General features: G+C 46.4%; 1 protein-coding gene across 1 annotated transcript in view; it reads right to left on the bottom strand.

Moving 5' to 3' along the window:
* ABLIM2 (actin binding LIM protein family member 2) overlaps positions 1–26,286 on the bottom strand; it is a 197,085-nt gene that overhangs the window by 92,855 nt on the left and 77,944 nt on the right. The window contains exons 3-6 of the mRNA XM_073647851.1: positions 14,485–14,668; positions 14,176–14,291; positions 2,443–2,569; positions 1,962–2,055 (exon numbers count right to left, since the gene is read on the bottom strand). Of these exons, the coding sequence (XP_073503952.1) occupies positions 1,962–2,055; positions 2,443–2,569; positions 14,176–14,291; positions 14,485–14,668 (521 nt within the window). The remainder of the gene's footprint in view (positions 1–1,961; positions 2,056–2,442; positions 2,570–14,175; positions 14,292–14,484; positions 14,669–26,286) is intronic.

Raw genomic sequence — 26,286 nt, 5'->3', positions numbered from 1 at the left:
AGATTCATAAGGAAACCTGTCCAAACTAGGCTGCAAAAAAAAGCATTTCCTGAAGCATTTTCTGCTTGAAAATCTTATCGCTTTTGAATGTCTCAGAAAACTCTGTGTGAACCACTGTACTGAGCAAAACTTTATTAGGCAGGTGTAGAAAAAATGCTGCATAGTAAAAATGATTTAAAAGTGTTCACAGTTTATTTTTATCAACTAACAAAATGCAAAGAGAACGAACAACAGAAAAATCTAAATCAAATCATCAGTTCTTCTAGGTAACCTTACACAGAGTTTTTGAAGAAACTCGTCAAGGAGGCTGCTCCACAATTTTAGAGAACTAACCACAGATCTTCTGTGTATGAGGCTTGTACAAAACTTTCTGTCTCCTCATGTGATCCCAGACAGACTGGATGATGATGAGATCAAGGCTCTGTGGGGGCCAGATCATCGCTTCCAGGACTCCTTCTTCTTCTTTACTCTGATGATTGTTTTTAATGACATTGGCTGTATGTTTGACGTCGTTGTCCTGCTGCAGAATAAATTTGGAGCCAATCAGACGCCTCCCTGATAATATGGCATGATTGATAAGCATCTATATTTCACAGATTGGAGGACAATATAAATCTTGACCAAATCCCTAACTCCATTCTCTGAAATGCAGCCCCAAACTTGTAAAGAGCTTCCACTATGCTTCACTGCTGCCTGCAGACACTCATTATTGTGCTGCTCTCCTGCTCGTTGGCACCAAAAAAAAATTGTCTTCTGTTACAGAAAAATATTTCACACTTTGGCTCATCAGTCCAGCACACCAGTTGCCATTTGTCTGCATAGTTGAGTCACTTTGCCTTGTTTCCACGTAGAAGGTATGGTTTTGGCCGCAATTCTTCCATGTAGACCACTTCTGCAAACAATAGATGGATGTAGCTGGGTCCCACTGATTGCTGCCAGTTCTGAGCTGATGGCACTGCTGGACATCTTCTGATTTCATCTGCTGCACTAAGTTTCCTTGGCCGACCACTGCATCTACAGTCCTCAATGTTGCCAATTTCCTTGTGTCCTCAATGCTGAGAAATACAGGCAAATACTTAACCGTCATGCAACATCATCAGGGAGGTGTCTGATTGGTTCCAAATTTATTCTCCAGCAGGACAATGACCACAAACATCCAGGCAATGTCATTAACAACTATCTTCAGGGTAAAGAAGAACAAGGAGACCTGAAAGTGATGATCCGGCCCCCGCAGAGCCCTGATCTCATCATCATCCAGTCAGTCTGGGTTTACATGAGGAGGCAGAAGGTTTTGCACATCGACATCCACAGAAAATCTGTGGTTGGTTCTCCAAGATGTCTGAAACAACTTCACTGTCTAGTTCCTTCAAAAACTGTGTTCACATCTACCAAGAGGAATTGATACTTTGATGTTGTTTTGAAGGCAAAGGGTGGTGACCCGAAATATTGATGTAATTTAGGTTTCTCTTTTATTCATTCTCTTTGCATTTGGTTAATTGATAGAATTAAACTATTAACAGTTCAGTTTTTGGAAGCATTCCTACTTTTCTTACCTAGCAGTATTTTTTTCACACCTGTCTAAAACGTTTGCCCAGTACTGTAGCTTCAAAAAGATCTCTTCCACTATTTCTTCCACTATTTCTTCCACTATTTTTTCCACTATTTCTTCTGCTATTTAAAAACTGTAGAAAGAAGGGATCTGTAACAGAAACTGAAGTGTCACGGTACTTCCCCTTCCAAATCTCCGACACTCCAGTGTTGCTGGGACTGGAAGAAATGATGTCCGATCCAATCTGTCACCTGACCGCTGAGGCCGCCGATTGTTTGCAGGATCAGGTGACAGATGGACAGAATGTCATCACTTCTGCATACGTGTAGATAGATGTAAACTTTACAATATGGGCAGAAGATCAATAATAATTTTACATCTTAAATAAAGATTTCTTGCTTGGTGCGATTACCTCCAGCACTCGGCCCGTGATGAACTTCTCACAGTGATCACATTTGATGCCAAACATAGCATGGTAGTCCATTTCACAATAAGGAATCCCATCTCTGCAAGATAGACAGGATGTCAAGGGTTAATATCATGGAACAATGCCATTTACAATCTGTATACGGGACTATATAACCCAGCTACAACCAACTGATCTCCATGATATGCCTTTGCTTTATGATTGGTGGGCAGGCTTGGACTGGCCCACAGGAGAACAGGAAAATCCTCCGGTGGGCCGCTCTGCAAGAGTGAGACACCACCCTCTTGGCACTATATACTTGGATCACTATGTACAGACAAAGGCAGCATCTCACTCATTTAAGTTCGGACTCCGTTTGATCACCTCTGCAGCCCATGTTCATGGGACCCCCAATGGATCACACACTTATCACTCACCCTGTTGTAATACTGGGGCCATAGTCTATATATCTGATATACCCACTTACTTGCTAATATATTCTGCCTTCAAATGGACTCCGCAGGTCTTGCATTTGAAACAGTCCAAGTGCCAGTGTTTCTCCAGAGCAACTAGTGATTGCCCATTTTTTATTTCCAAGCCGCAGCCTCCGCAGTCTAAATGGTGAAAAATATCACATTGTGACCCTGATGCATATAACACTACAGACAGTCGTGGCCAAAAGTTTTGAGACTCATACCAATTTTAGTTTTCGCATAATTTGTTGCTTCAGTGTTTTTAGATCTTTTATTTGCATGTTTCTATGGTTACTGAAGTACAGAAGTTTTTAAACTTTTATTGACAAATACATGAAGTTTATGTACAGACTCAATAGTTACAGAGTTGACCCCTATTTTCCAACACTTCCGCCCTTCGCCACGGCAGCTGGATATCAGATCCTGACTGATGATCGCCCATTCTTGGCTAATCGTAGGTGGTTTTCAGTGCTTTCGTGGCATTTCATAGCAGGGCATCGACTGATATGTATAGTGAAAATCATGGTCTCCTATGACTGCTGGCTGTCATAGGAGAACCATCATGACAAGTACAGAGGTCTTCAGCAGACTCCCAGCTGTCATGGCAAACCATCTGCGCCCGGCGATCACAGGCACTGATGGGCGCGTGGAATGATGCGTCCCCCTGCTGGCGCGTGTTAAATGCCGCTTTCAGAGATTTAGCCTTGGCTGTTAGAGGCAGATGATGGCGGAATAATTCAGTCATAATCAGCCAAGACAGATGCAGGCTCAGCATGCGAGCCCGCATCAAAGTCAGGGACACGACATGTGATGTAACTGTATATAAAGAAACAGCTCTTATCATGTAACTTTATAGCAATGTGAAGAGGAGCAGGGGATTTGGAACTATATGGAGGGAAATTCATGAAAGATTTAGGCCAGTTTTCTGCATTAAGCGGTTGCTCAAAACTGTTAGCAATTTTTGTGATTTTTACCCCTACCACAGCCCATTCACCAAACATTGGTGGGCATGTAACTGGTTTCCAGATCTGAATTTGTAATTGTCAGTGATGGCAACAAAAGCTCAGAGGTTGTTATGAAGAATACAGTATACGGTACATGTACTGTGCTACTAAAATACACGCAATCCTGATAGATTGCATTGTTATTATACATAATTCTTTCCAATGACAACTAGCAGAATAGTGAGTGCAGCTCTGGAGTATAATACTGGAGGTAACTCAGGATCAGTAGAGGATCAGTAATGTAATGTATGTACACAGTGACTCCACCAGCAGAATAGTGAGTGCAGCTCTGGAGTATAATACAGGAGGTAACTCAGGATCAGTAGAGCATCAGTAATGTAATGTATGTACACAGTGACTGTACAAGCAGAATAGTGAGTGCAGCTCTGGAGTATAATACAGGATGTAACTCAGGATCAGTAGAGGATCAGTAATGTAATGTATGTACACAGTGACTCCACCAGCAGAATAGTGAGTGCAGCTCTGGAGTATAATACAGGAGGTAACTCAGGATCAGTACAGGATCAGTAATGTAATGTATGTACACAGTGACTCCACCAGCAGAATAGTGAGTGCAGCTCTGGAGTATAATACAGGAGGTAACTCAGGATCAGTACAGGATCAGTAATGTAATTTATGTAGACAGTGACAGCACCAGCAGAATAGTGAGTGCTGCTCTGGAGTATAATACAGGATGTAACTCAGGATCAGAAATGTAATGTATGTACACAGTGACTGCACCAGCAGAATAGTGAGTGCAGCTCTGGAGTATAATACAGGAGGTAACTCAGGATCAGTACAGGATCAGTAATGTAATTTATGTAGACAGTGACAGCACCAGCAGAATAGTGAGTGCAGCTCTGGAGTATAATACAGGATGTAACTCAGGATCAGTAATGTAATGTATGTACACAGTGACTGCACCAGCAGAATAGTGAGTGCAGCTCTGGAGTATAATACACGATATAACTCAGGATCAGTGCAGGATAAGTAATGTAATGTATGTACACAGTGAGTGCACCAGCAGAATAGTGAGTGCAGCTCTGGAGTATAATACAGGATGTAACTCAGGATCAGTAATGTAATGTATGTACACAGTGACTGCACCAGCAGAATAGTGAGTGCAGCTCTGGAGTATAATACACGATATAACTCAGGATCAGTGCAGGATAAGTAATGTAATGTATGTACACAGTGAGTGCACCAGCAGAATAGTGAGTGCAGCTCTGGAGTATAATACAGGATGTAACTCAGGATCAGTAATGTAATGTATGTACACAGTGACTGCACCAGCAGAATAGTGAGTGCAGCTCTGGAGTATAATACACGATATAACTCAGGATCAGTGCAGGATAAGTAATGTAATGTATGTACACAGTGAGTGCACCAGCAGAATAGTGAGTGCAGCTCTGGCGTATAATACAGATTCTAACTCAGGATCAGTGCAGGATAAGTAATGTAATTTATGTAGACAGTGACTGCACCAGCAGAATAGTGAGTGCAACTCTGAAGTATAATACAGGATGTAACTCAGGATCAGTAATGTAATGTATGTACACAGTGACTGCACCAGCAGAATAGTGAGTGCAGCTCTGGAGTATAATACACGATATAACTCAGGATCAGTGCAGGATAAGTAATGTAATGTATGTACACAGTGACTGCACCAGCAGAATAGTGAGCGCAGCTCTGGAGTATAATACAGGATGTAGCTCAGGATCAGTACAGGATAAGTAATGTAATGTATGTACACAGTGACTGCACCAGCAGAATAGTGAGCGCAGCTCTGGAGTATAATACAGGATGTAGCTCAGGATCAGTATAGGATAAGTAATGTAATTTATGTACACAGTGACTGCACCAGCAGAATAGTGAGTGCTGCTCTGGAGTATAATACAGGATGTAACTCAGGATCAGTAATGTAATGTATGTACACAGTGACTGCACCAGCAGAATAGTGAGTGCAGCTCTGGAGTATAATACAGGAGGTAACTCAGGATCAGTAATGTAATGTATGTACACAGTGACTGCACCAGCAGAATAGTGAGTGCAGCTCTGGAGTATAATACAGGATGTAACTCAGGATCAGTAATGTAATGTATGTACACAGTGACTGCACCAACAGAATAGTGAGCGCAGCTCTGGAGTATAATACAGGATGTAACTCAGGATCAGTACAGTATAAGTAATGTAATGTATGTACACAGTGACTGCACCAGCAGAATAGTGAGTGCAGCTCTGGAGTATAATACAGGATAACCAAAACAATTTATTTACAAACATTCTCATCTATTTATGCATCACTTACGATATATAACCTGTAACGTAGTGTGAGCATACCCTTTAAAGTTTGGGAATTGGTTTGTAGACAGGTAACAGTCTGAATTAAGAAAAGATCTGACGTAGTTGATTTGGTGCCAGATTCATGGAACAATGTGTCACAGTGTACAGAACATGTCCTTCTAAGCCTTACATATTTACCAGGACTCGCAGTCGTCCCTGGCTCTGTGGCCTCTGTCTGTAAGATTTAATGACTTCTGCTGTGAACCACCCACCGTGCTCGAGTTCCCTCCACATCTGCTTCTCAGCACGCACCAAACATTTGTTCCCTGTATCCACTTACTGAAGCCCCATAAACTACATCAAGCTATATATAAGTAAGAGACTAATGTAAAGATGTGCTGTAATCAACACATACTGCATTTCTCTTGTTTTATGATAATATTTGAAATATAAGTTATGATTTGGAAATGCCTCTTGTACAGGGGCGCCAGGTTTTAATTTTTCCTTAATTAATAAAAATATAATTATTGTAAAAAATTGCTGCAGTACTGCTTTTTACCATTAGGTGGCGATGCAAAGTCTTTTAGTTACAATGATGCAGTATAGTTACACATGGGACAGACATATCCAATGTATGTTTTCTCTGATGTGGCGGCGCTATGTTTATTAGGTGCAGGGAATTAAGTAAAAGACTATTTTCACCTTTGTAACCAATTGTCTTTTAATGTTCTGTTGAATCTATAATTAAAACAATATTTTGGATAAATGGACACATATTCAATAGACACATTGGAAAATGTTCTTCACAGCAGAGTGAAAGCTGTTATGACTTAAAGGGGTTGTCCACGACCAGGCCGCCCCCTTCTTAAATACTATAGTCAACTCCCATACCAGTGCCGGGTCTCCTGAGGCTCACATGATATTGTCATGCCACTAATGGTCTGCAGAGCTCTCACCTACTCTGACGTCTGAGCCTCTTCCAAAGGAAGTGAGAGTACACCGCTCAATAACGGCTGCTGATGGGCTGCAGAGCTCATGTGGCATAACAATGTCACGCGAGCCCCAGAAGATCCAGCACCAACAACGCTGGAAAGCCGCCAGTGCGGTAGGCAAGTATAGAGTGTTTTTAATTTACAAAGGGGATATAGTATTTATGAAGTGTTCTCCAAGTAGAAGACCCAACATCCTTTATCCTGAACTGATCCTGAGTTACATCCTACATTATGCTCCAGAGCTGCACTCACTATTCTGCTGGTGCAGTCACTTTGTACATACATTACATTACTGATCCTGAATTACATCCTATATTATCCTCCAGAGCTGCATTCACTGTTCTGCTGGTGCAGTCACTGTGTACATACATTATATTACTTATCCTGTACTGATCCTGAATTACCTCCGGTATCATCCTCCAGAGCTGCATTCACTGTTCTGCTGGTGCAGTCACTGTGTACATACATTACATTACTTATCCTGTACTGATCCTGAGTTACCTCCGGTATCATCCTCCAGAGCTGCATTCACTATTCTGCTGGTGCAGTCACTGTGTACATACATTACATTACTTATCCTGTACTGATTCTGAGTTATATTCTGTATTATACTCCAGAGCTGCACTCACTATTCTGCTGGTGCAGTCACTGTGTACATACATTACATTACTGATCCTGTACTGATCCTGAGTCATATTCTGTATTATACTGCAGAGCTGCGCTCACTATTCTGCTGGTGCAGTTGTGGCGCCCCTGAGGGTCCAGTCGCCACAGAGGTACTGCACCTCACCCAGAGGTGTGGTGTCTCCTTCTCTCAGGTAAGGAGGGAGTGCTGCCCGGAACCCCAACACCTGCATCCAACACTACACTGCTCCAGGCCGGCTGGAAGGGCAACATGCGTGCGAAGAGCTGAGCCCTGACCCTGGCTGGAGTGGGAGGAACCCAAAGGTAGGGGGAACCAGTAGTGGGTGTGGGTGGAGGAAGCAGTTTAGGGGAGCACTATAGAGTGAGATATAAAAAGGGAAGCCATCTTAGTAGGAGTAGAACAGAAGAGAGTGTCAGTCAGACAGGGAGCAGAGTCTCTCTAGGAGCTCTGCTCCACAAGTAGGGCCCAGTCCTAGAGGCCCAGGAGGGGAGCAGAGGAGTAGGCTCCGATCTAAAGAAGGGATCCCAGGGGGTACAGCGAGTGCGGGACAGCACCCGTACGCCCCGAATCTGTCAGAAGACAGAGGGATCGTAGGCCGCAAGAAGGGGACTGGCCCCTGAGTCAGCCTTGTTACCCCAAGTCTCGGCTGGGAAAACCGGAGGCTTCTGGCTTTTATAGTCAGTTGCCGAAGCAGCATTCTAATCCCCGTGAGGGTCAAGTAGGTCTGGGAACTCCAGCAAGACAGGAGGGACTTCAGAGCACCCGAGCGGGATTGAGAGTGGGGAAGCGCAGGGCAGGAGGGAGAAGACCCAGCGTGAAGACGGTCTAGCTAGGAACACAAGAAAGTGGGGTTCTGCCAGGTGCTTCTAATCTGCCTGAGGAAGAGCTGAACCCCTGCCTGGTGAACGCAGCGCGACGTGGGAGGCTGGCACCCGTACAGTGCACCAGTGGAACCGTCATAAGAGCTGTGAGTAAAAACTCGGATGACTGCACCGTACTGCCTCCGTCCATTCTTTCATCTGCGCCCTCCTGCCTCCCGTCACTACAACGTCCAGTGCAACTTACATTTCCTACACTGCCCTGGAGCTAGCATTACCTGTGGAGAGCCACACCACCCCCTGCTGCCACAACACCTGCTCCAGAGGACTGCTCCGCAGCGGCTGCTTCCTTTAGCCGCATTCCACAGGTGGCGTCACAAACACTTTATAAATCCCCTATAAATAATCCCCTTTTTGGTGACCGCCCTGGGCCACGGACCGGGCCAGCCACCGTGATATCCCCCATCGGCATCCATAGGCCCGGCTGCAGAGTACCCCACGGCCCTGGGGGCGAGACACAGTCACTGAGTACATACATTACATTACTGATCCTGTACTGATCCTGAATTACATCCTGTATTATTCTCCAGAGCAGCACTCACTATTCTGCTGGTGCAGTCACTGTATATATGTATATATTACATTACATATCCTGTACTGATCCTGAGTTACATCCTGTATTATCCTCCAGTGCAGCACTCACTATTCTGCTGGTCCAGTCACTGTGTACATACATTACATTACTGATCCTGTGCTGATCCTGAATTACATCCTGTATTATTCTCCAGAGCAGCACTCACTATTCTGCTGGTGCAGTCACTGTGTACATACATTACATTACTGATCCTCTACTGATCCTGAGTCCTGTATTATACTCCAGAGTTGCACTCACTATTCTGCTGGTGCAGTCACTGTGTACATACATTACATTACTTATCCTGTACTGATTCTGCGTTACATCCTGTATTATACTCCAGAGCTGCACTCACTATTCTGCTGGTGCAGTCACTGTGTACATAGAGAACATTACTTATCCTGTACTGATCCTGAGTTACATCCTGTATTATCCTACAGAGCAGCACTCACTATTCTGCTGGTGCAGTCACTGTGTACATACATTACACTACTGATCCTGAGTTACATCCTGTATTATACTCCAGAGCTGAACTCACTATTCTGCTGGTGCAGTCACTGTGCACATACATTACATTACTTATCCTGAGTTACATCCTGTATTATACTCCAGAGCTGCACTCACTATTCTGCTGGTGGAATCACTGTGTACATACATTACATTACTTATCCTGTACTGATTCTGAGTTACATCCTGTATTATACTCCAGAGCTGCACTCACTATTCTGCTGGTGCAGTCACTGTGTACATACATTACATTACTTATCCTGTACTGATCCTGAGTTATATCCTGTATTATCCTACAGAGCAGCACTCACTATTCTGCTGGTGCAGTCACTGTGTACATTACATTACATTACTTATCCTGTACTGATCGTGAGTTACCGAATTTTTCGGACTATAAGACGCAAAATTTTGGAGGAAAGTGGGGGGTGCGTCTTATAGTCCGAATATATATGTATACTATGGATGTGGGTGGTGGGGGAGCGGCAGTGGGGGATGAGCGGGGCACAGGAGGCAGGAGCATTGCGCCCGCTGCTAAAGAAAATGAATATTCACTGCTCCCCATGCCCACAGGCGTGGAGAGCAGTGAATATTAATTTTCCTTAATAACGCGCACACTGTACCAGCAGCGCGGCTCCTGCTGTGCTCGGCGGTCATGTGTGACCACTATTAAATAGCATGAATATTCACTACAATCCACTCCCATGGGTTGTAGTGAAAATTCATGCTCTTTAATAGCGGGCACACGAGACTGCAGAGCGGCAGCAGGAGCTGCGCTGCGGGTACAGTGTGCGCGCTATTAAGGAGAGTGAATGGTCACTGCTCCCCACACACGCAGTTCCGGTGTGGGGAGCAGTGACTATTCCGGCAGAGCATCTCACAGTGTGAGGCAGTGGTGTCATGCGCCCCTCACACAGTGAGATAAGTGTCGGCAGCAGAGGGGAGGTGAGTATAATTGTTTATTTTTTTGTGTGCAGCATGATGGGGATCAGAGGGTGCCAAGCATACCAGGATGGAGGGGTGCCAAGCATATCACGAAGAGGGATGAGGGGTGCCATGCACACCAAGAAGAGGGATGTAGGGTGCCATACATATCAGAGAGAGGGACGAAAGGTGCCATACATACCAGGAAGAGGATGAGGAGGGCCATGCATACCAGGATGAGGGGGGCCATGCATACTGGGATGAGGGGGGCCATGCATACCAGGATGAGGTGTGCCATGCATACCAGGATGAGGGATGCCATGCATACCAGGATGAGGGGTGCCATGTATACCAGGATGAGGGGTGCTATGCATACCAGGATGAGGTGTGCCATGTATACCAGAATGAGGGGTGTCATGCATACCAGGATGAGGGGTGCCATGCATACCAGGAAGAGGGGTGCCATGCATATCAGGATGAGGGGTGCCATGCATACCAGGATGAGGGGTGCCATGCATACCAGGATGAGGGGTGCCTTGAATACTAGGATGAGGGGTGCCATGCATACCAGGATGAGGGGTGCCTTGAATACCAGGATTGAGATGAGGAGTGCCATGCATACCAGGATGAGGGGTGCCATGCATACCAGGATGAGGGGTGCCATGCATACCAGGATGAGGGGTGCTTTGAATACCAGGATGGAGATGAGGGGTGCCATGCATACCAGGATGAGGGGGGCCATGCATATCAGGATGGGTGATTGGGGTGCCATGCATACCAGAATGGGGATGAGGGGTGCCATGCATATGAGGATGGGGATGAGGGCCACGAATAACAGGAACGAGGGGGCCATATATACCAAGATGGGGGATATTAACAGAATTGGGGGACATTACCCCTATAACAGTGTCAGCAGCAGACCCCGTCCCACTTAACGGAGCATCATGACCACATTTTTTGCTTAATTTTTTTTCCATTTTCCTCCTCTAAAACCTAGGTGCGTCTTATGGTCCGAAAAATACGGTACAGCCTGTATTATACTCCAGAGCTGCACTCTCTATACTGTATACATTACATTATTTATCCTTTACTGATCCTGAGTTATATCTTGCATTATACTCCAGAGCTGCTGAAGTGACCGCGGGCAAGGAAGCGCGTTGATATCCATGATCTGGCCCAGCAAGATCCCCACACACAGACTCTATCTTGATAACCGTATCTTTACTTGTATACATTTTTAACACAGCAGAACACAATAAATGACAACCGTAAATGTTCACAGCAATAACGTGTACTTATAAGCTGACCCTCACTGTCCCTACTCACACGTTACCAGTCCTTTACTCCAGAAGGATGTGTCCCCCGGTGCAGGCCTGTCTGTCTTTGCAGGAAGGCGTCCCAGCCGAAGAAAACAGGAACAGCAGACTTCGCTGAAAGAAAGGAATACTTCGGCCTCTCGCCAGAGGTCCCGCTTACAGTCTCTCTGATCCGGGTAGTAGCTCTTGTGGATTCCCTCTCGCGGATAGGGGGGGTATCGCCTGTGGGTATCTCGTGCTGGATACTGGTGGTACACCCAAAGTCTGTGTCATGCTTTGCAAAGGAGTCTTGGTGTTCCCGCAGGAGTTCCTCCACTTGAGACACTTCTTGTTTGGTGTATTGAGACGTGTCTAGCTGTACTTTTTCCCGTAGTTTTCTCCCAATGTCTTCATCGTCTACTTGAGCGTTTATGGCTGAGACGGTTACCGTCCAGTCGCCTTCTGTAGACGGGGTGAATTTTAGGGGTCCAATGGGATTCACTTCCGTGGGTAGAGCATATACCCGGGCAAGTTGAGTGCCGGCTTCAAGGGCTAGGCCTACGTCTGAGGTGTTGTTTAGCCTGACAGGGACTCTCCCGTTCCTCACGACGGCCAGAGTGCGAGCAACTGGTGGGTTTAGCTTACCCCCACTTGGGGTCCTCGGCTCGATCAATACTTCAACCCCCTCAAGTTGTCAGTGGGTGTTAAGGGGTAAGGAAATGACTGTCTCTTTTTCAGCGGGCAAAGTAATCCGGGTACGGCGTGGCACCGTAATGGCGGCTAGGGGTAGTTGTTCCTCTGCCATCTGTTGAAGTCCAACGGTCCGGATTACGCGCTGGAACGCCAGACGAGTCGGCTTATGTTTGGTGACTTTCTGCCAGTATTTGGGTCCTTTTCTTGTCAACAGCATGAGATCCAGGTCTTTCAAGATGTTCATTTCAACTATCACTGGGGTCTCGGAGCCGAAACCTTCCTTGACGATGACGATCCCTCGTTTCCCTAAGTCCTGTCTGCAGGCCTTTGTGTCCATCCAAGCAACTCCGGTCACTGGAATGGGTAGATTATTAGCCGCAATAATCTTAATGGCGGTGTCTGGGTCACAAGCAGTTCTTGGTTTGAGGTAATTTTCGTAAAACTGTTCAGAGATCGTGGTCACTTGTGACCCAGTGTCCATCAGTCCCTGTACGGCAATTTCTTCCAGGACAACTTCAAGTGTCGGGCTATTCGAGGCAAGAGCACTCCGCCGTCGGCTCTGTTTTTCCACACCCCTCTCTTTGGCCTCCCCTGCTGCGCGAGCCTCAGTTTAACGGCGGCCATTGTGGTGAGGCCCGGCGTGGTAGCTCTGCTTGTGGATATGCCTGGGGTTTCTTTGCGCAGGTTCAAATCCTGCCGACTACGCCAGATGAAGTGACCGCAGGCAAGGCCGCGCGTTGATATCCATGATCTGGCCCAGCAAGATCCCCACACACAGACTCTATCTTGATAACCGTATCTTTACTCGTATACATTTTTAACACAGCAGAACACAATAAATGACAACCGTAAATGTTCACAGCAATAACGTGTACTTATAAGCTGACCCTCACTGTCCCTACTCACAGGTTACCAGTCCTTTACTCCAGAAGGATGTGTCCCCCGGCGCAGGCCTGTCTGTCTTTGCAGGAAGGCGTCCCAGCCGAAGAAAACAGGAACAGCAGACTTCGCTGAAAGGAAGGAATACTTCGGCCTCTCGCCAGAGATCCCGCTTACAGTCTCTCTGATCCGGATAGCAGCTCTTGTGGATTCCCTTATGTGGTTCACGCTCCAGTAGCAGGGAAGGTAACAGCTGAATCCTTCAGCAGTGCGGAAGCTGGGGAAAACTCTGAGGATAAGGTGTCAGATAACAGAAACCACGTTGAGAGTATCCTCTAAGGCACACACGAGGACCTGCACACCGTCCTGGTTCTTTTCACAGACCACCTCAGACTCTTTGCGCGCTTTTCTCTTTTTTTTTTCACTTTGCTCACGTGACTCTCCAGGGAGGGACACAGGAGACTCAGTCTTTTTCTCTGTCATCACATCCTGCGCAGGTGCAACCTCTGGCCACTAGGTGGCAACACCATCCTGCGTTATCATTTCTGTCACAGGCTCTATCTCAATTATCACAGAACAGCCAGAGCCTGCCAGCTCACTACACTGCACTCACTATTCTGCTGGTGGAGTCACTTTTTACATACATTACTTATTCTCTACAGATTCTTAGTTATATTCTGTGTTATGCTCCAGAGCTGCACTTATAATTCTAGTAATTGCCATTGAAAACAGTCATGAAGTGTGTAAAATTACAATTTTTGCACAGCCATTATAACCTATATCACTTTCTGGTGGTAACAAGCGTTACAATAGGATATCCATTACGGTTTGCAGGTGTGATGTTCGCCAACATAGTGCTGTATCAATAAGGGATCTGACAGCTAACATGAGAAATAAGTCAGTGTAGGAATGCCGGATGATTTAAGTTCTAAAGTTTGCAGAATAATGAGTTCAGCTCTGGAGTATATATAACACAGTACAGAATATAACTCAGTATAAGATACATAATGTATATACAAAGCTAGCTTTTTCTGTAGATTATGTTCTTATGCTTTAAAGTGACCAAAAAACTTACTTCTCAGAGACTGGATAGAGAAATTGCTGTTGCCAACAGTGGGGGAGATGGTACATTTTTGGCAAACACACTCCTTGCCATTAAAAGTAACACGATCACCTGGAGGGAATGGGCTTCTAGAAGACAGGAAATGAATATATATAAGCGGAGACTGAATTCTAAGCACTATATACAGTATGTTGCATGGCCCAGTAATAGTGCTAACCACCTGACTGCCCCGTGACCCCCACCCACAATGAAGACCCCATAAACTCTCTCCATCTCTACAATCCGTACAATCAGTATATAAAAGATACCATACATACTTACTTGCAAATAGCGCACACGAAGCAGCAGGGGTGGTAGGTTTTCCCGAGTGCAGACACCACCTCCCCTTCTATGAACTGATCGCAACTGAAGCATCTGGTTCCATAGAGTTTCTGATAATCCACAGTACATATGTAATCTCCCTGCTGTACAAAAAATCCTCCCTGGGCGAGGTCAGAGCCGCAAACTGGAAGAAGGAGAGAAATGTTCACTATTAATAGCAACCAACTTACTCTAAGGACACTGGATGCTATCTAGCCTGGCATGGGTGGCAGCGAACCTGAGGCATATGTGCAGGAAAGGTTTAGCTACACTGGTTACAAGGTTCACACTATGGAGTTGCTTCCACCCTTGGAGACCTCATAGTATTCTGTCCACCTGAAGGTGGCACGGTGGCATTTGCCATTATTTGAATGTGTGGCTGCACTGTTATTCGGGGTATGTGACAAAGTATTTTACTTGCTGCACTATTATCCAGGGTCCGTGGCTGCACTGTTACTTGGGGTCTGTGGCTGCACTGTTACTTGGGGTCTGTGGCTGCACTGTTACTTGGGGTCTGTGGCTGCACTGTTACTTGGGGTGTGTGGCTGCACTGTTACTTGGGGTGTGCGGCTGCACTGTTACTGTAGATCTGTGGCTGCACTGTTACTGTAGATTTGTGGCTGCACTGTTACTGTAGGTCTCTGCCTGTACTGTTACTTGGGGTCTGTGGCTGCACTGTTACTTGGGGTCTCTGGCTGCACTGTTACTGTAGGTCTCAGCCTGTACTGTTACTTGGGGTCTGTGGCTGCACTGTTACTTGGGTCTGTGGCTGCACTGTTACTTGGGGTCTGTGGCTACACTGTTACTTGGGGTGTGTGGCTGCACTGTTACTTGGGGTGTGTGGCTGCACTGTTACTGTAGATCTGTGGCTGCACTGTTACTGTAGATTTGTGGCTGCACTGTTACTGTAGGTCTCTGCCTGTACTGTTACTTGGGGTCTGTGGCTGCACTGTTACTTGGGGTCTCTGGCTGCACTGTTACTGTAGGTCTCAGCCTGTACTGTTACTTGGGGTCTGTGGCTGCACTGTTACTTGGGTCTGTGGCTGCACTGTTACTTGGGGTCTGTGGCTACACTGTTACTTGGGGTCTCTGGCTACACTGTTACTTGGGGTCTCTGGCTACACTGTTACTTGGGGTCTGTGGCTGCACTGTTACTTGGGGTCTGTGGCTGCACTGTTACTTGGGGTGTGTGGCTGCACTGTTACTTGGGGTGTGTGGCTGCACTGTTACTGTAGATCTGTGGCTGCACTGTTACTGTAGGTATCTGCCTGTACTGTTACTTGGGGTCTGTGGCTGCACTGTTACTGTAGGTCTCTGCCTGTACTGTTACTTGGGGTCTGTGGCTGCACTGTTACTTGGGGTCTCTGGCTGCACTGTTACTGTAGGTCTCAGCCTGTACTGTTACTTGGGGTCTGTGGCTGCACTGTTACTTGGGTCTGTGGCTGCACTGTTACTTGGGGTCTGTGGCTACACTGTTACTTGGGGTCTCTGGCTACACTGTTACTTGGGGTCTGTGGCTACACTGTTACTGTAGGTCTCTGGCTGCACTGTTACTTGGGGTGTGTGGCTGCACTGTTACTGTAGGTCTCTGGCTGCACTGTTACTGTAGGTCTGTGGCTGCACTGTTACTGTAGGTCTCTGGCTGCACTGTTACTTGGGGTGTGTGGCTGCACTGTTACTGTAGGTCTCTGGCTGCACTGTTACTGTAGGTCTGTGGCTACACTGTTACTTGGGGTCTGTGGCTGCACTGTTACTGTAGGTCTGTGGCTGCACTGTTACTTGGGTCTGTGGCTGCACTGTTACTTGGGGTCTCTGGCTGCACTGTTACTGTAGGTCTCTGGCTGCACTGTTACTGTAGGTCTGTGGCTGCACTGTTACTGTAGGTCTGTGGCTGCACTGTTACTGTAGGTCTGTGGCTGCACTGTTACTTGGGGTCTCTGGCTGCACTGTTACTGTAGGTCTCTGGCTGCACTGTTACTTGGGTCTGTGGCTGCACTGTTACTTGGGGTCTCTGGCTGCACTGTTACTGTAGGTCTGTGGCTGCACTGTTACTGTAGGTCTGTGGCTGCACTGTTACTGTAGGTCTGTGGCTGCACTGTTACTTGGGGTCTCTGGCTGCACTGTTACTTGGGGTCTCTGGCTGCACTGTTACTTGGGGTCTCTGGCTGCACTGTTAGGCTATGTGCCCACGTTGCATTTATGAAGCAGAAAATTTCTGCTGCATAAATGCAAGTCCTCTCCCGGAAAAACGCATGCGGAATTCCGCACGCGTTTATCGCGCATTTTTCGCGCGTTTATCACGCGTTTTCCACATGCGGAATTGCCTTGCGTTTTTTATGCATTGGACTAAGGCAATTCCGCTTGCGGAAACGCAAAATTAAATGACATGCTGCGGATTTTTGAACGCGGCATAAACGCTGCGGAAAAATCCGCAACATGTGCATAGAACATGCGGAATCCCATTGGGGACCATGGGGTGCAGATATACATGCGTTTTCAAGCGTTTACGCTGCGGAAATTCCGCAGCATATACGCTTGAAAAATGCTACGTGGGCACACAGCCTTAGGCTGCGTGCCCACGTAGCGTTTTTCAAGCGTATATGCTGCGGAATTTCCGCAGCGTAAACGCTTGAAAAACGCATGTATATCCGCACCCCATGGTCCCCAATGGCATTCCGCAATGTCAATGCCCATGCTGCGGATTTTTCCGCAGCGTATATGCTGCGGTCAAAAATCCGCAGCATGTTCATTAATTTTGCGGAAGCGCAGCGGAATCAATGTGCGGATGGTACCCAGGTCTGGAGGAGAGGAGACTCTCCTCCAGACCTGGGTACCAAAGAAAAAGGAAAAAAAAGAATAAAATAAAGTTTATACTTATCTTCTGATGTTTTCCCTCCGTCGCGCTGTTGTCTGAAGGACCTGCCACGTCATTGAGTCATGTGACCCACCACATGACTCAATGACGTCACCGCAGGTCCTGCACACAACAGCGTGAGCCGCTCAAGACTCCGGACGGGGCAGAGAATGCATCGGAAGGTGAGTATAAAGTTTATTTTTTTAATTTTTATCATTCTGAACAAGTTGTCAAGCACTTTTCCAAGTGATGCTTGGAGAAGTGCTTGATAACCCGCATGCGGAAATGCATGCAAAGACGCCTCACAAACGCTTCTACCTGGCGGGAAAACCGCATGTAATATCCGCATGCGATTTTCCCGCCAGGGAGAAGCGTAAAAAATATGCTTCAGGTCCGCAACGTGGGCACATAGCCTTACTTGGGTCTGTGGCTGCACTGTTACTTGGGTCTGTGGCTGCACTGTTACTTGGGGTGTGTGGCTGCACTGTTACTGTAGGTCTCTGGCTGCACTGTTACTTGGGGTGTGTGGCTGCACTGTTACTGTAGGTCTCTGGCTGCACTGTTACTGTAGGTCTCTGGCTGCACTGTTACTGTAGGTCTGTGGCTGCACTGTTACTGTAGGTCTGTGGCTGCACTGTTACTTGGGGTCTCTGGCTGCACTGTTACTTGGGGTCTCTGGCTGCACTGTTACTTGGGGTCTCTGGCTGCACTGTTACTTGGGTCTGTGGCTGCACTGTTACTTGGGTCTGTGGCTGCACTGTTACTTGGGTCTGTGGCTGCACTGTTACTGTAGGTCTCTGGCTGCACTGTTCCTTGGGGTCTGTGGCTGCACTGTTACTTGGGGTCTGTGGCTGCACTGTTACTTGGGGTCTGTGTTTGCACTGATTACCGGGGACTGTACACTGTTATTATTGGCTCTGTGCAGTCACTTATATTTGGCTAGCACTCTTCTGTGGGTCTGTGGCTATCAGTTACTGGTGGTATGTAGCTACAGTATGTTTGTTACTGTGTCGGTACTATGGCTCCTACTATGATGGGGGCTATTTGGCAATTACTGGAGGTCCTCTCATGGGTAAGGGAAGTTCTTAGTCCATTACTGACAGTCCATGGCTATTATTAGGGTCTTCGACTGTTACTAAGGGGTGTCTAGCTGTTCTGTTACTGGGGGTTTGTGACTGTCACTATGATAGAGATTAGGATGGTGGTAGCCCCCTTTGCACGTTTACTACTCCTGTATCACCTAACAGTAAGTTTATGATATTTTTCTGTATATTCTCAGCTTTCCCTGTGACATGTATTGTCACACTATTACCAAGAATGTAGCACTGTGTCTTTCTGCTAATATCTGTTATTACAGGATTATTATTACCTCTCAGATTTGGATATTCTGTGATTTTTCGCTTAGAGGATGTAAGTGCTTGGCTGCACGGACGGCTGCAGGAGCTCAGTAAATGCCAGCTATTATTGCCTTCTGCTTTTCCTTCGCTCACCTTATGCTTTGTGCCCCCCGAGCTATTTCTGCTGATGGTGAAGGTTTATGTGAGACCTGACAGTACAGCACTATCAATGCAAGGTTTTCGCTTTCGTCTTTTCCTTCCTGTTTTCCGTGAGCCACAACTTTTTTTTTTTTTTTTCCCAGGGGTAAATTTTCTGCTTGTTGAGATGTTGAGTTGTAGTTTGGAATGCCGTTATTTAATTTACCATATAATGTTTTTAATAATAGTGTAAAAATTATTCTTTATTTGATGGAATAAAAAAAACAAGCAATTTAATGTTGTCACAACATTGTCACGTTGCTCCGAAGAGCCCAACGGTGCTCGGCAAGATGGATGGGAAGGGAAGCACTACCACTAGGGAAAGATTAGAGGGACAAACCTGAAACTTGTCCTGCGCGACCCTGAGCTCCCTGACATCCCTAGACTGGTTCTTTCACCCCGTGCGGTGACCGCGTTCATATCCCTGTATTGCCAGAATCACGGTGTTTCTACTACTGGATACATTGTAGCAGGGAGCCGATGGGTAGTCATGAAAGTCAATGGCCTGGTGAAGGCCCCCATGGCTGAAACCTATATCCTCCTGTAGAGATGAGCGAACCCGAACTGTAAAGTTCAAGTTTCGTACTGGTGCTGAACTCTGAACACAGACTTAACCTGGAAGTCCATTTTACAATCCGGGAGTGAGAAAGAGATATATTTTCCAGCTCCAAAGTTTGAGTCCCTCTTGATTTCAATAGGGTTCAGGTTCGGATTCAGTTCTGGTACCCAAACTGAACTTTAGGACTGAAGTTCAATCAGGTACCAGAACCTGAACAACTATAGGTCCACTCATCCCTATTCTCCTGTGAAGCCCAGCTTGTGGCTGGGCTTCATAGGAAAAAGTCATTTTGGCGACATCCTGCAATACTCTGGTATACTATAAGTGCTCAAATGATCGGAGGTTCAAACCCTAAGAGTAAAACATTTTTTAAAAATCTGAATCATTCCCCGGCTTTTCCCCCCTTTAATACACAGATAAAAACAAACAAAAAAATAGCATATTTGGTATTGCCATATTGGTAAAAGGCTGATCTATATAATCTATTAAAACATAAAATGAAACAGGTTATCCAAGACTTACTTTCTTTCTATGGGTCTAAGCACTTATCGGTGGTTAGTTGCAAAACTACCTTTCTGTTCTTCCAAGTGACGATCTCTCCCGGCTCCTGCCAGTGACTTTCCTACTTTGTGTGACGTCACTTCGACAGACACAACAGTTCTTTCTCTTACGCTCTGCTCTATCGACGGGGTGTCACTGCCGACGTCAAGTTGATTTGCAGCCAGGTCAACCTAATGCAGCAGGGAGCCGGCTGTCAATCAACATGACGTTAACAGTGATGCCCCATCGACAGAACAGAGTGGAAGAGAAGGAGCAGCTCTGTTGAAGTGACATCAAAAGAAGTTGGAGAATCGCTGTCAGGAGAGGTCTGTGATTTCTCTGAGCCGGGGGAGATTGTTGCACAGCAGAACAGTGAGATAGTTAGGAACTACCTGCTGATAAGTATTCAACCCCATAGAAAAACAGGAAAAAAGTTTAGTGAACCCGAATGGTAAAAAAAAAAAAAAATGAAATGGCCAAATTGTAAAAAATTGCAATAAAAAGTAATCAAAATACTGTATTTAGACCAAAAAAAAGTCTTAGTAAAAACGTCAGCTTACCACACAAAAAACAAACTCAAACAGGTCAATTGATGGAAAAATAAAAATAAGTTACAAGTCTTTTACAAAATTCCAAATTTTTTTTCGCCATGTAAATAATAAAAAACCCCCCCGTAAACGTTTGGTATCACCGTAATCTGACTGATAAGGAGAATCATATTGCCGGGTCATTTTTATCTTACAATGGAAAAGGTATAAATAAAACAAATAATAATGGCAGAACTGCGTTGTTTTCGGGTTTTTTTTTGCTAATTCCCTGCACTTCCAATTTTTCACCTGTTTTCCAATATTTTGTATGTCATTCAAAACTACATCCCGTTCTGCAAAAAAAACAAGTTGTCATATGGTTATATGGTGACAAAATTTAAATAAAATATGGCTCTCAGAAGAAAAGGAGGAAAAATCGTAAGTGCAAAAAGGAAAATTCGCCAATCCATCAAGTTACAAATCTTTTCAACACAGAGGTTGGGATTCCTTACACGATGAGGTCCTGTAATACTTCTGTGAAGCCCAGCTGTGCTTGGTCTCACAGATCCTAGAGGGGAGTATTACAAGATTCCTCCACAAGAGGCCCTCATAAGCATTCACACATCTCCACCTTCCACCTCAGACCACCAGAGGGAGCTCCTTAGGGAGATATATAAGGGAAGGTGGAGCCAGGCAGCAGTTAGTCTAGACTGGAGACGACAGAAAGCAAACCTGTTGTGAGAGTTCCTGCAGTGCAAAAGCCTTCGAGAGGTCAGTCTGCAGTGGAACACGTTCTAGACTCACGTGTAGCTCAGAGAGGTGAGCTTTAGGTGTGCCGGCGCCATAAGATCGGTGAAACGCGGCACGCTGCCGTTAGTGTGAGTAGCCTATTGAGGGTCCGAGTAGGCCGAAGGCGAAGAGTAGAGAGCTAGCTCATCGAAGAAGAAGTAGTTACCGGACACCGGGTCCGAAGCTTGCCGGGATCTCCATGACCCAGTAAGATACACCGGAATCCCTGGAGAACTACAGGTCCCAGGATCGCTAAAGTGCTAATACGTACCAGAGCCGGGAGACACATAGGCCCCGTAAGTCGGGAGCGTGCACCCCAAGAGAAGACCCTACCACAAGGTCAGCCAGCGCAGGACAGAGACAAAGTTAGGCCTTACTACGCAGCAGCAAGAACCAGGAGGCCCAAAACCTGCTCATTGGGGAGGATCCGGACATACACCCTTCACCCTATAGTGCTCCGGGGAGTGCCTGAATTTCCATCAGTAAAAGGTACTGAAGTGACTATTGTGTCCGTCCCTGTTTTTGCTCTGGCCCGGCGTAGTCTCTTCGTCCTGCATCCCCGTTCCTATACTGCCCTGAGGCCCAGCTCCACCTGTGGGGAGCTATACCATCAAGCTGCCTTATCATCAGCCTCAGTGGACTGCGCAGCGCTGGTGATCCTCACCAGAAGCCACAGGTGGCGTCACAAACTTTTTCTTTTATAAACTTAACCAAGAACACCAATCCCTTTTTAAAGAGCGGCCCAGGGTACGGGCCCGGGAGCCGACCACCGCGACATCCCTAAAGGCCAGGCTAAAGGCCCGGGTACCGAGTCATCCCCCATCTTCCCCTGGGCTAGACATCTCTTTCCTGGTGTCACGAACAGGATTGCGTGCCCGCTGCAACGACGAAGTATTTTGCCCGTTGCCACCGGGTACTGTGCGCCTTTATTTTGAACTGTGTACGTAAAGTTGTGGTGAAGATAGCCGCCATTGTTGGGCCATTGAGCGAGAAGAAGGGCGTAACCGCGGGAAAATAAGGGGCGTACCTGCAAAAGAGCGCAAAGTCCCGGACACGCCCCACGCCTCGACGTCAAATCAGGAAGCACAGGTCCTGTACGGAGCGTCGCTGAACGCTCTGACATAGGACGCAAGCGACGCAAGGTCTTGAAGACAACCGTCACCAGCGGAGCTGCGGCCTACTGGAAGAAAAACCAGAAGGTAGGCCTTGGTTAACTAGAGGGGCGCTAAGATGTCCGTCAAACAGCAGAACGCCGACCTACCGGTCGACGTCCCTGAAGTTCAACCCGTGCCCAAGGATGAGCAGGCCGAACCCGCCGCTCCACCAGCTGGACCCGTATCTCCTGTCACAACCATGGCCCTGAATGTCCACAAGGTGGGGGAGGAGAGCAAACCCCCGCCATCTACGGCTGATGACCCGGCTGGGCCAGCCTAGCATGGACAGGTGCTTCCCCGGAAGGAGCACCATTTTTGAACTGCGTGGCTGAGGACTGTGTGCAGCCCAAAAACTCTTATTGTATATAATTGCGCTCCCTGGAGTACCCCTTTCAGGTGACCTCAGAAGAAAAACCTGTCTGGAGTGGCTTTTGTGGAGGTCCAACTCCGGATCTTCATGCCCTGCAGCCATCCCAGGGCCTACGTAGAGGGTTTAGGACAGGTCCCTCAAAACCACCAAAGTACTCTACCTTGTGAGATGGACATCCTGTATGGGAACCTCACCAAAGGAGACTTGGGTTCTGAGGACACTCTGTATTTGTTTTGTTATGCAACGTTTAAGATTCGTGCCTCCCAAAAAGGGAAGAATGTTCCAATATTGCTTATATTTCCTATTGTTACTGTTCTTATAAAATGTACTTCAGCCCGGGAGTGCTGAGTTTAACTAGGGGGGAATGTGAAGCCCAGCTTTGCTTGGTCTCACAGATCCTAGAGGGGTGTATTACCGGATTCCTCCACAAGAGGCCCTCATAAGCATTCACACATCTCCACCTTCCACCTCAGACCACCAGAGAGAGCTCCTTAGGGAGATATATAAGGGAAGGTGGAGCCAGGCAGCAGTTAGTCTAGACTGGAGACGACAGAAAGCAAACCTGTTGTGAGAGTTCCTGCAGTGCAAAAGCCTTCGAGAGGTCAGTCTGCAGTGGAGCACGTTCTAGACTCACGTGTAGCTCAGAGAGGTGAGCTTTAGGTGTGCCGGCGCCATAAGATCGGTGAAACGCGGCATGCTGCCGTTAGTGTGAGTAGCCTATTGAGGGTCCGAGTAGGCCGAAGGCGAAGAGTAGAGAGCTAGCTCATAGGGGGCAGAGGAGCTTAACTAGCTCACCCCGAAGAAGAAGTAGTTACCGGACACCGGGTCCGAAGCTTGCCGGGATCTCCATGACCCAGTAAGATACACCGGAATCCCTGGAGAACTACAGGTCCCAGGATCGCTAAAGTGCTGATACGTACCAGAGCCGGGAGACACATAGGCCCCGTAAGTCGGGAGCGTGCACTCCAAGAGAAGGCCCTACCACAAGGTCAGCCAGCGCAGGACAGAGACAAAGTTAGGCCTAGCTCCAGGCAGGTCAGAAACTTACTACGCAGAAGCAAGAACCAGGAGGCCCAAAACCTGCTCATTGGGGAGAATTCGGACATACACCCTTCACCCTACAGTGCTCCGGGGAGTGCCTGAATTTCCATCAGTAAAAGGTACTGAAGTGACTATCGTGTCCGTCCCTGTTCTTGCTCTGGCCCGGCGTAGTCTCTTCGTCCAGCATCCCCGTTCCTATACTGCCCTGAGGCCCAGCTCCACCTGTGGGGAGCTATACCATCAAGCTGCCTTATCATCAGCCTCAGTGGACTGCGCAGCGCTGGTGATGCTCACCAGAAGCCACAGGTGGCGTCATGAACTTTTTCTTTTATAAACTTAACCAAGAACACCAACCCCTTTTTAAAGAGCGGCCCAGGGTACGGGCCCGGGAGCCGACCACCGCGACATCCCTAAAGGCCAGGCTAAAGGCCCGGGTACCGAGTCATCCCCCATCTTCCCCTGGGCTAGACACTTCCATTAAGTTGCAAACTGTCTCTTCTCTCCTAATAATCTGTGTTTTTTGGGTTTGGACAATTACATGGAAGAAAGTGGAAATTAAGGTACCTCTCTTTCGCTCTATGCCTGACGACGAGATAAATATCACAACAACATTCTGATTTTCTGGTATTTTCTTCCTTGTTCCCTGTTATCACTATATGATACATTTGGCTTGTTATACTGGAAACCTTCCCTCACTGGTTCTACTATGGAATGAGCAGTACATGAGCGCACTGGACAGAGGCGCTCTGTGTGTCCGGACTGGGCTGTGCACACGCCGTACAATACGTCGTCTTATCTGAAAGGTCATTCCGTCTGTTATGGCTCCGCACAGATGGATCCTGTTTTGGAGACATTCAGTAACCTGCCTCTGTCTGCATTAAGTCCCCCACCCATCAGTGACAAGTAACCCACGTAAAAAGTGTTGATCAACTAATTCCATTAAATAGGAAACAAACCTATTATTATAGTAATATTTTTTTAAGCCGATCTGTCACCAGATATCACAATAAAATTATATTCATTATTACATAGACATGTTAGACCTGATAAGGCTGGTGAACTTACTTTGAAAATTCAAAGTGACATAAGAATTGACATTTTGGACTTATTTTAATATTAGGCAGGAAAACTTTAATAAAGGATTATACAGTCATTTTAACATGGATTGTCAAAGTAAGGTCCAAGAGATCTATGCAGCTTGTTTTGTGAAATCTGGCTGTCGATCTGCTTTAAAAATGAAGAGTAACTACTTTTTTTTTTTTCGTTTATTGAATTATCCCTCAGGCTAAGGATTGCAAAGTTATGAATTTTTATGATATACTTTTTTGCAAAGCTGAACATTCAGCCATGGCCGCAAGTGTTGGCACCCTTGAAATTGTTCCAGAAAATGAAGTATTTCTCCCAGAAAATTATTTCATTTATACATGTTTTGTTATACAAATGTTTTTTACCTTTGTGTTTATTGGAACAACACAAAAAAAACGGCAAATTGGACATAATTTCACACAAAACCCCCAAAATGGGTCGGAAAAATTTGTTGACACCCTCAACTTAATATTTGGTAGCACAGCCTTTGGAATAAATAACTGCAATCAACTGCTTCCTTTAACCATCAACAAGCTTCTTACACATCTAACCTGGAATTTTGGACCCCTCTTCTTTTGCAAACTGTTCAAGGTCTATCATATTTGAAGGCGTCTTCTCCCAACAGCAATTTTAAGATCTCTCCATGGGTGATCAATATGATTTGGATCCGGACTCATTGCTGGCCACTTCAGAACTCTGCACTGCTTTGTTTCCAACCATTTCTATCCGCTGTAACACCCATGACCTAAGACGCAAACCCAGATTTCTGACACTGGGCACTACATTGTGACCCAAAATCCTTTGGTAATCTTCAAATCAGATTTCATGATGCCTTGCACACAATCAAGGCACCTAGTGACAGAGGCAGCAAAACAACCACAAAACATCTTTGAACCTCCACCATATTAGACTGTAGGTACTGTCTTCTTTTCTTTGTAGGCCTCATCCCGTTTTTGGTAAACAGTAAAAAGTGCTTTACCAAAAACCTCTATCTTGGTCTCATCTGTCCACAATACACTTTCCCAGAAGGATTTTGGCCTACTCACGTACATTTTGGGAAACTGCAGTCTAGCTTTATATGTCTCTGTCAGCAGTGGGGTCCTCCTGTGTCTCCTGCTACAAAGTTTAACTTCATTCAAATGTCAACGGATAGTTCGCGCTGACACTGATGCATCCTGAGCCTGCAGGACAGCTTGAATTTCTTTGGAACTTGATTGGGGCTTGTTATTCACCCTCAGGACTATCTTGCATTGCAACCTTTTTTCTACCATCCATGTCCACTGAAATTAGCTACAGTGCCATCAGTTT

This window comes from Phyllobates terribilis, unplaced genomic scaffold (assembly GCF_046119375.1).
Source record: "Phyllobates terribilis strain yellow unplaced genomic scaffold, ASM4611937v1 Scaffold_1__5_contigs__length_1240528914, whole genome shotgun sequence".
Lineage (NCBI taxonomy): Eukaryota > Metazoa > Chordata > Amphibia > Anura > Dendrobatidae > Phyllobates > Phyllobates terribilis.
The sequence above is the reverse complement of the archived record's forward strand: the minus strand, read 5'-3'. Positions and strand labels throughout refer to the sequence as shown.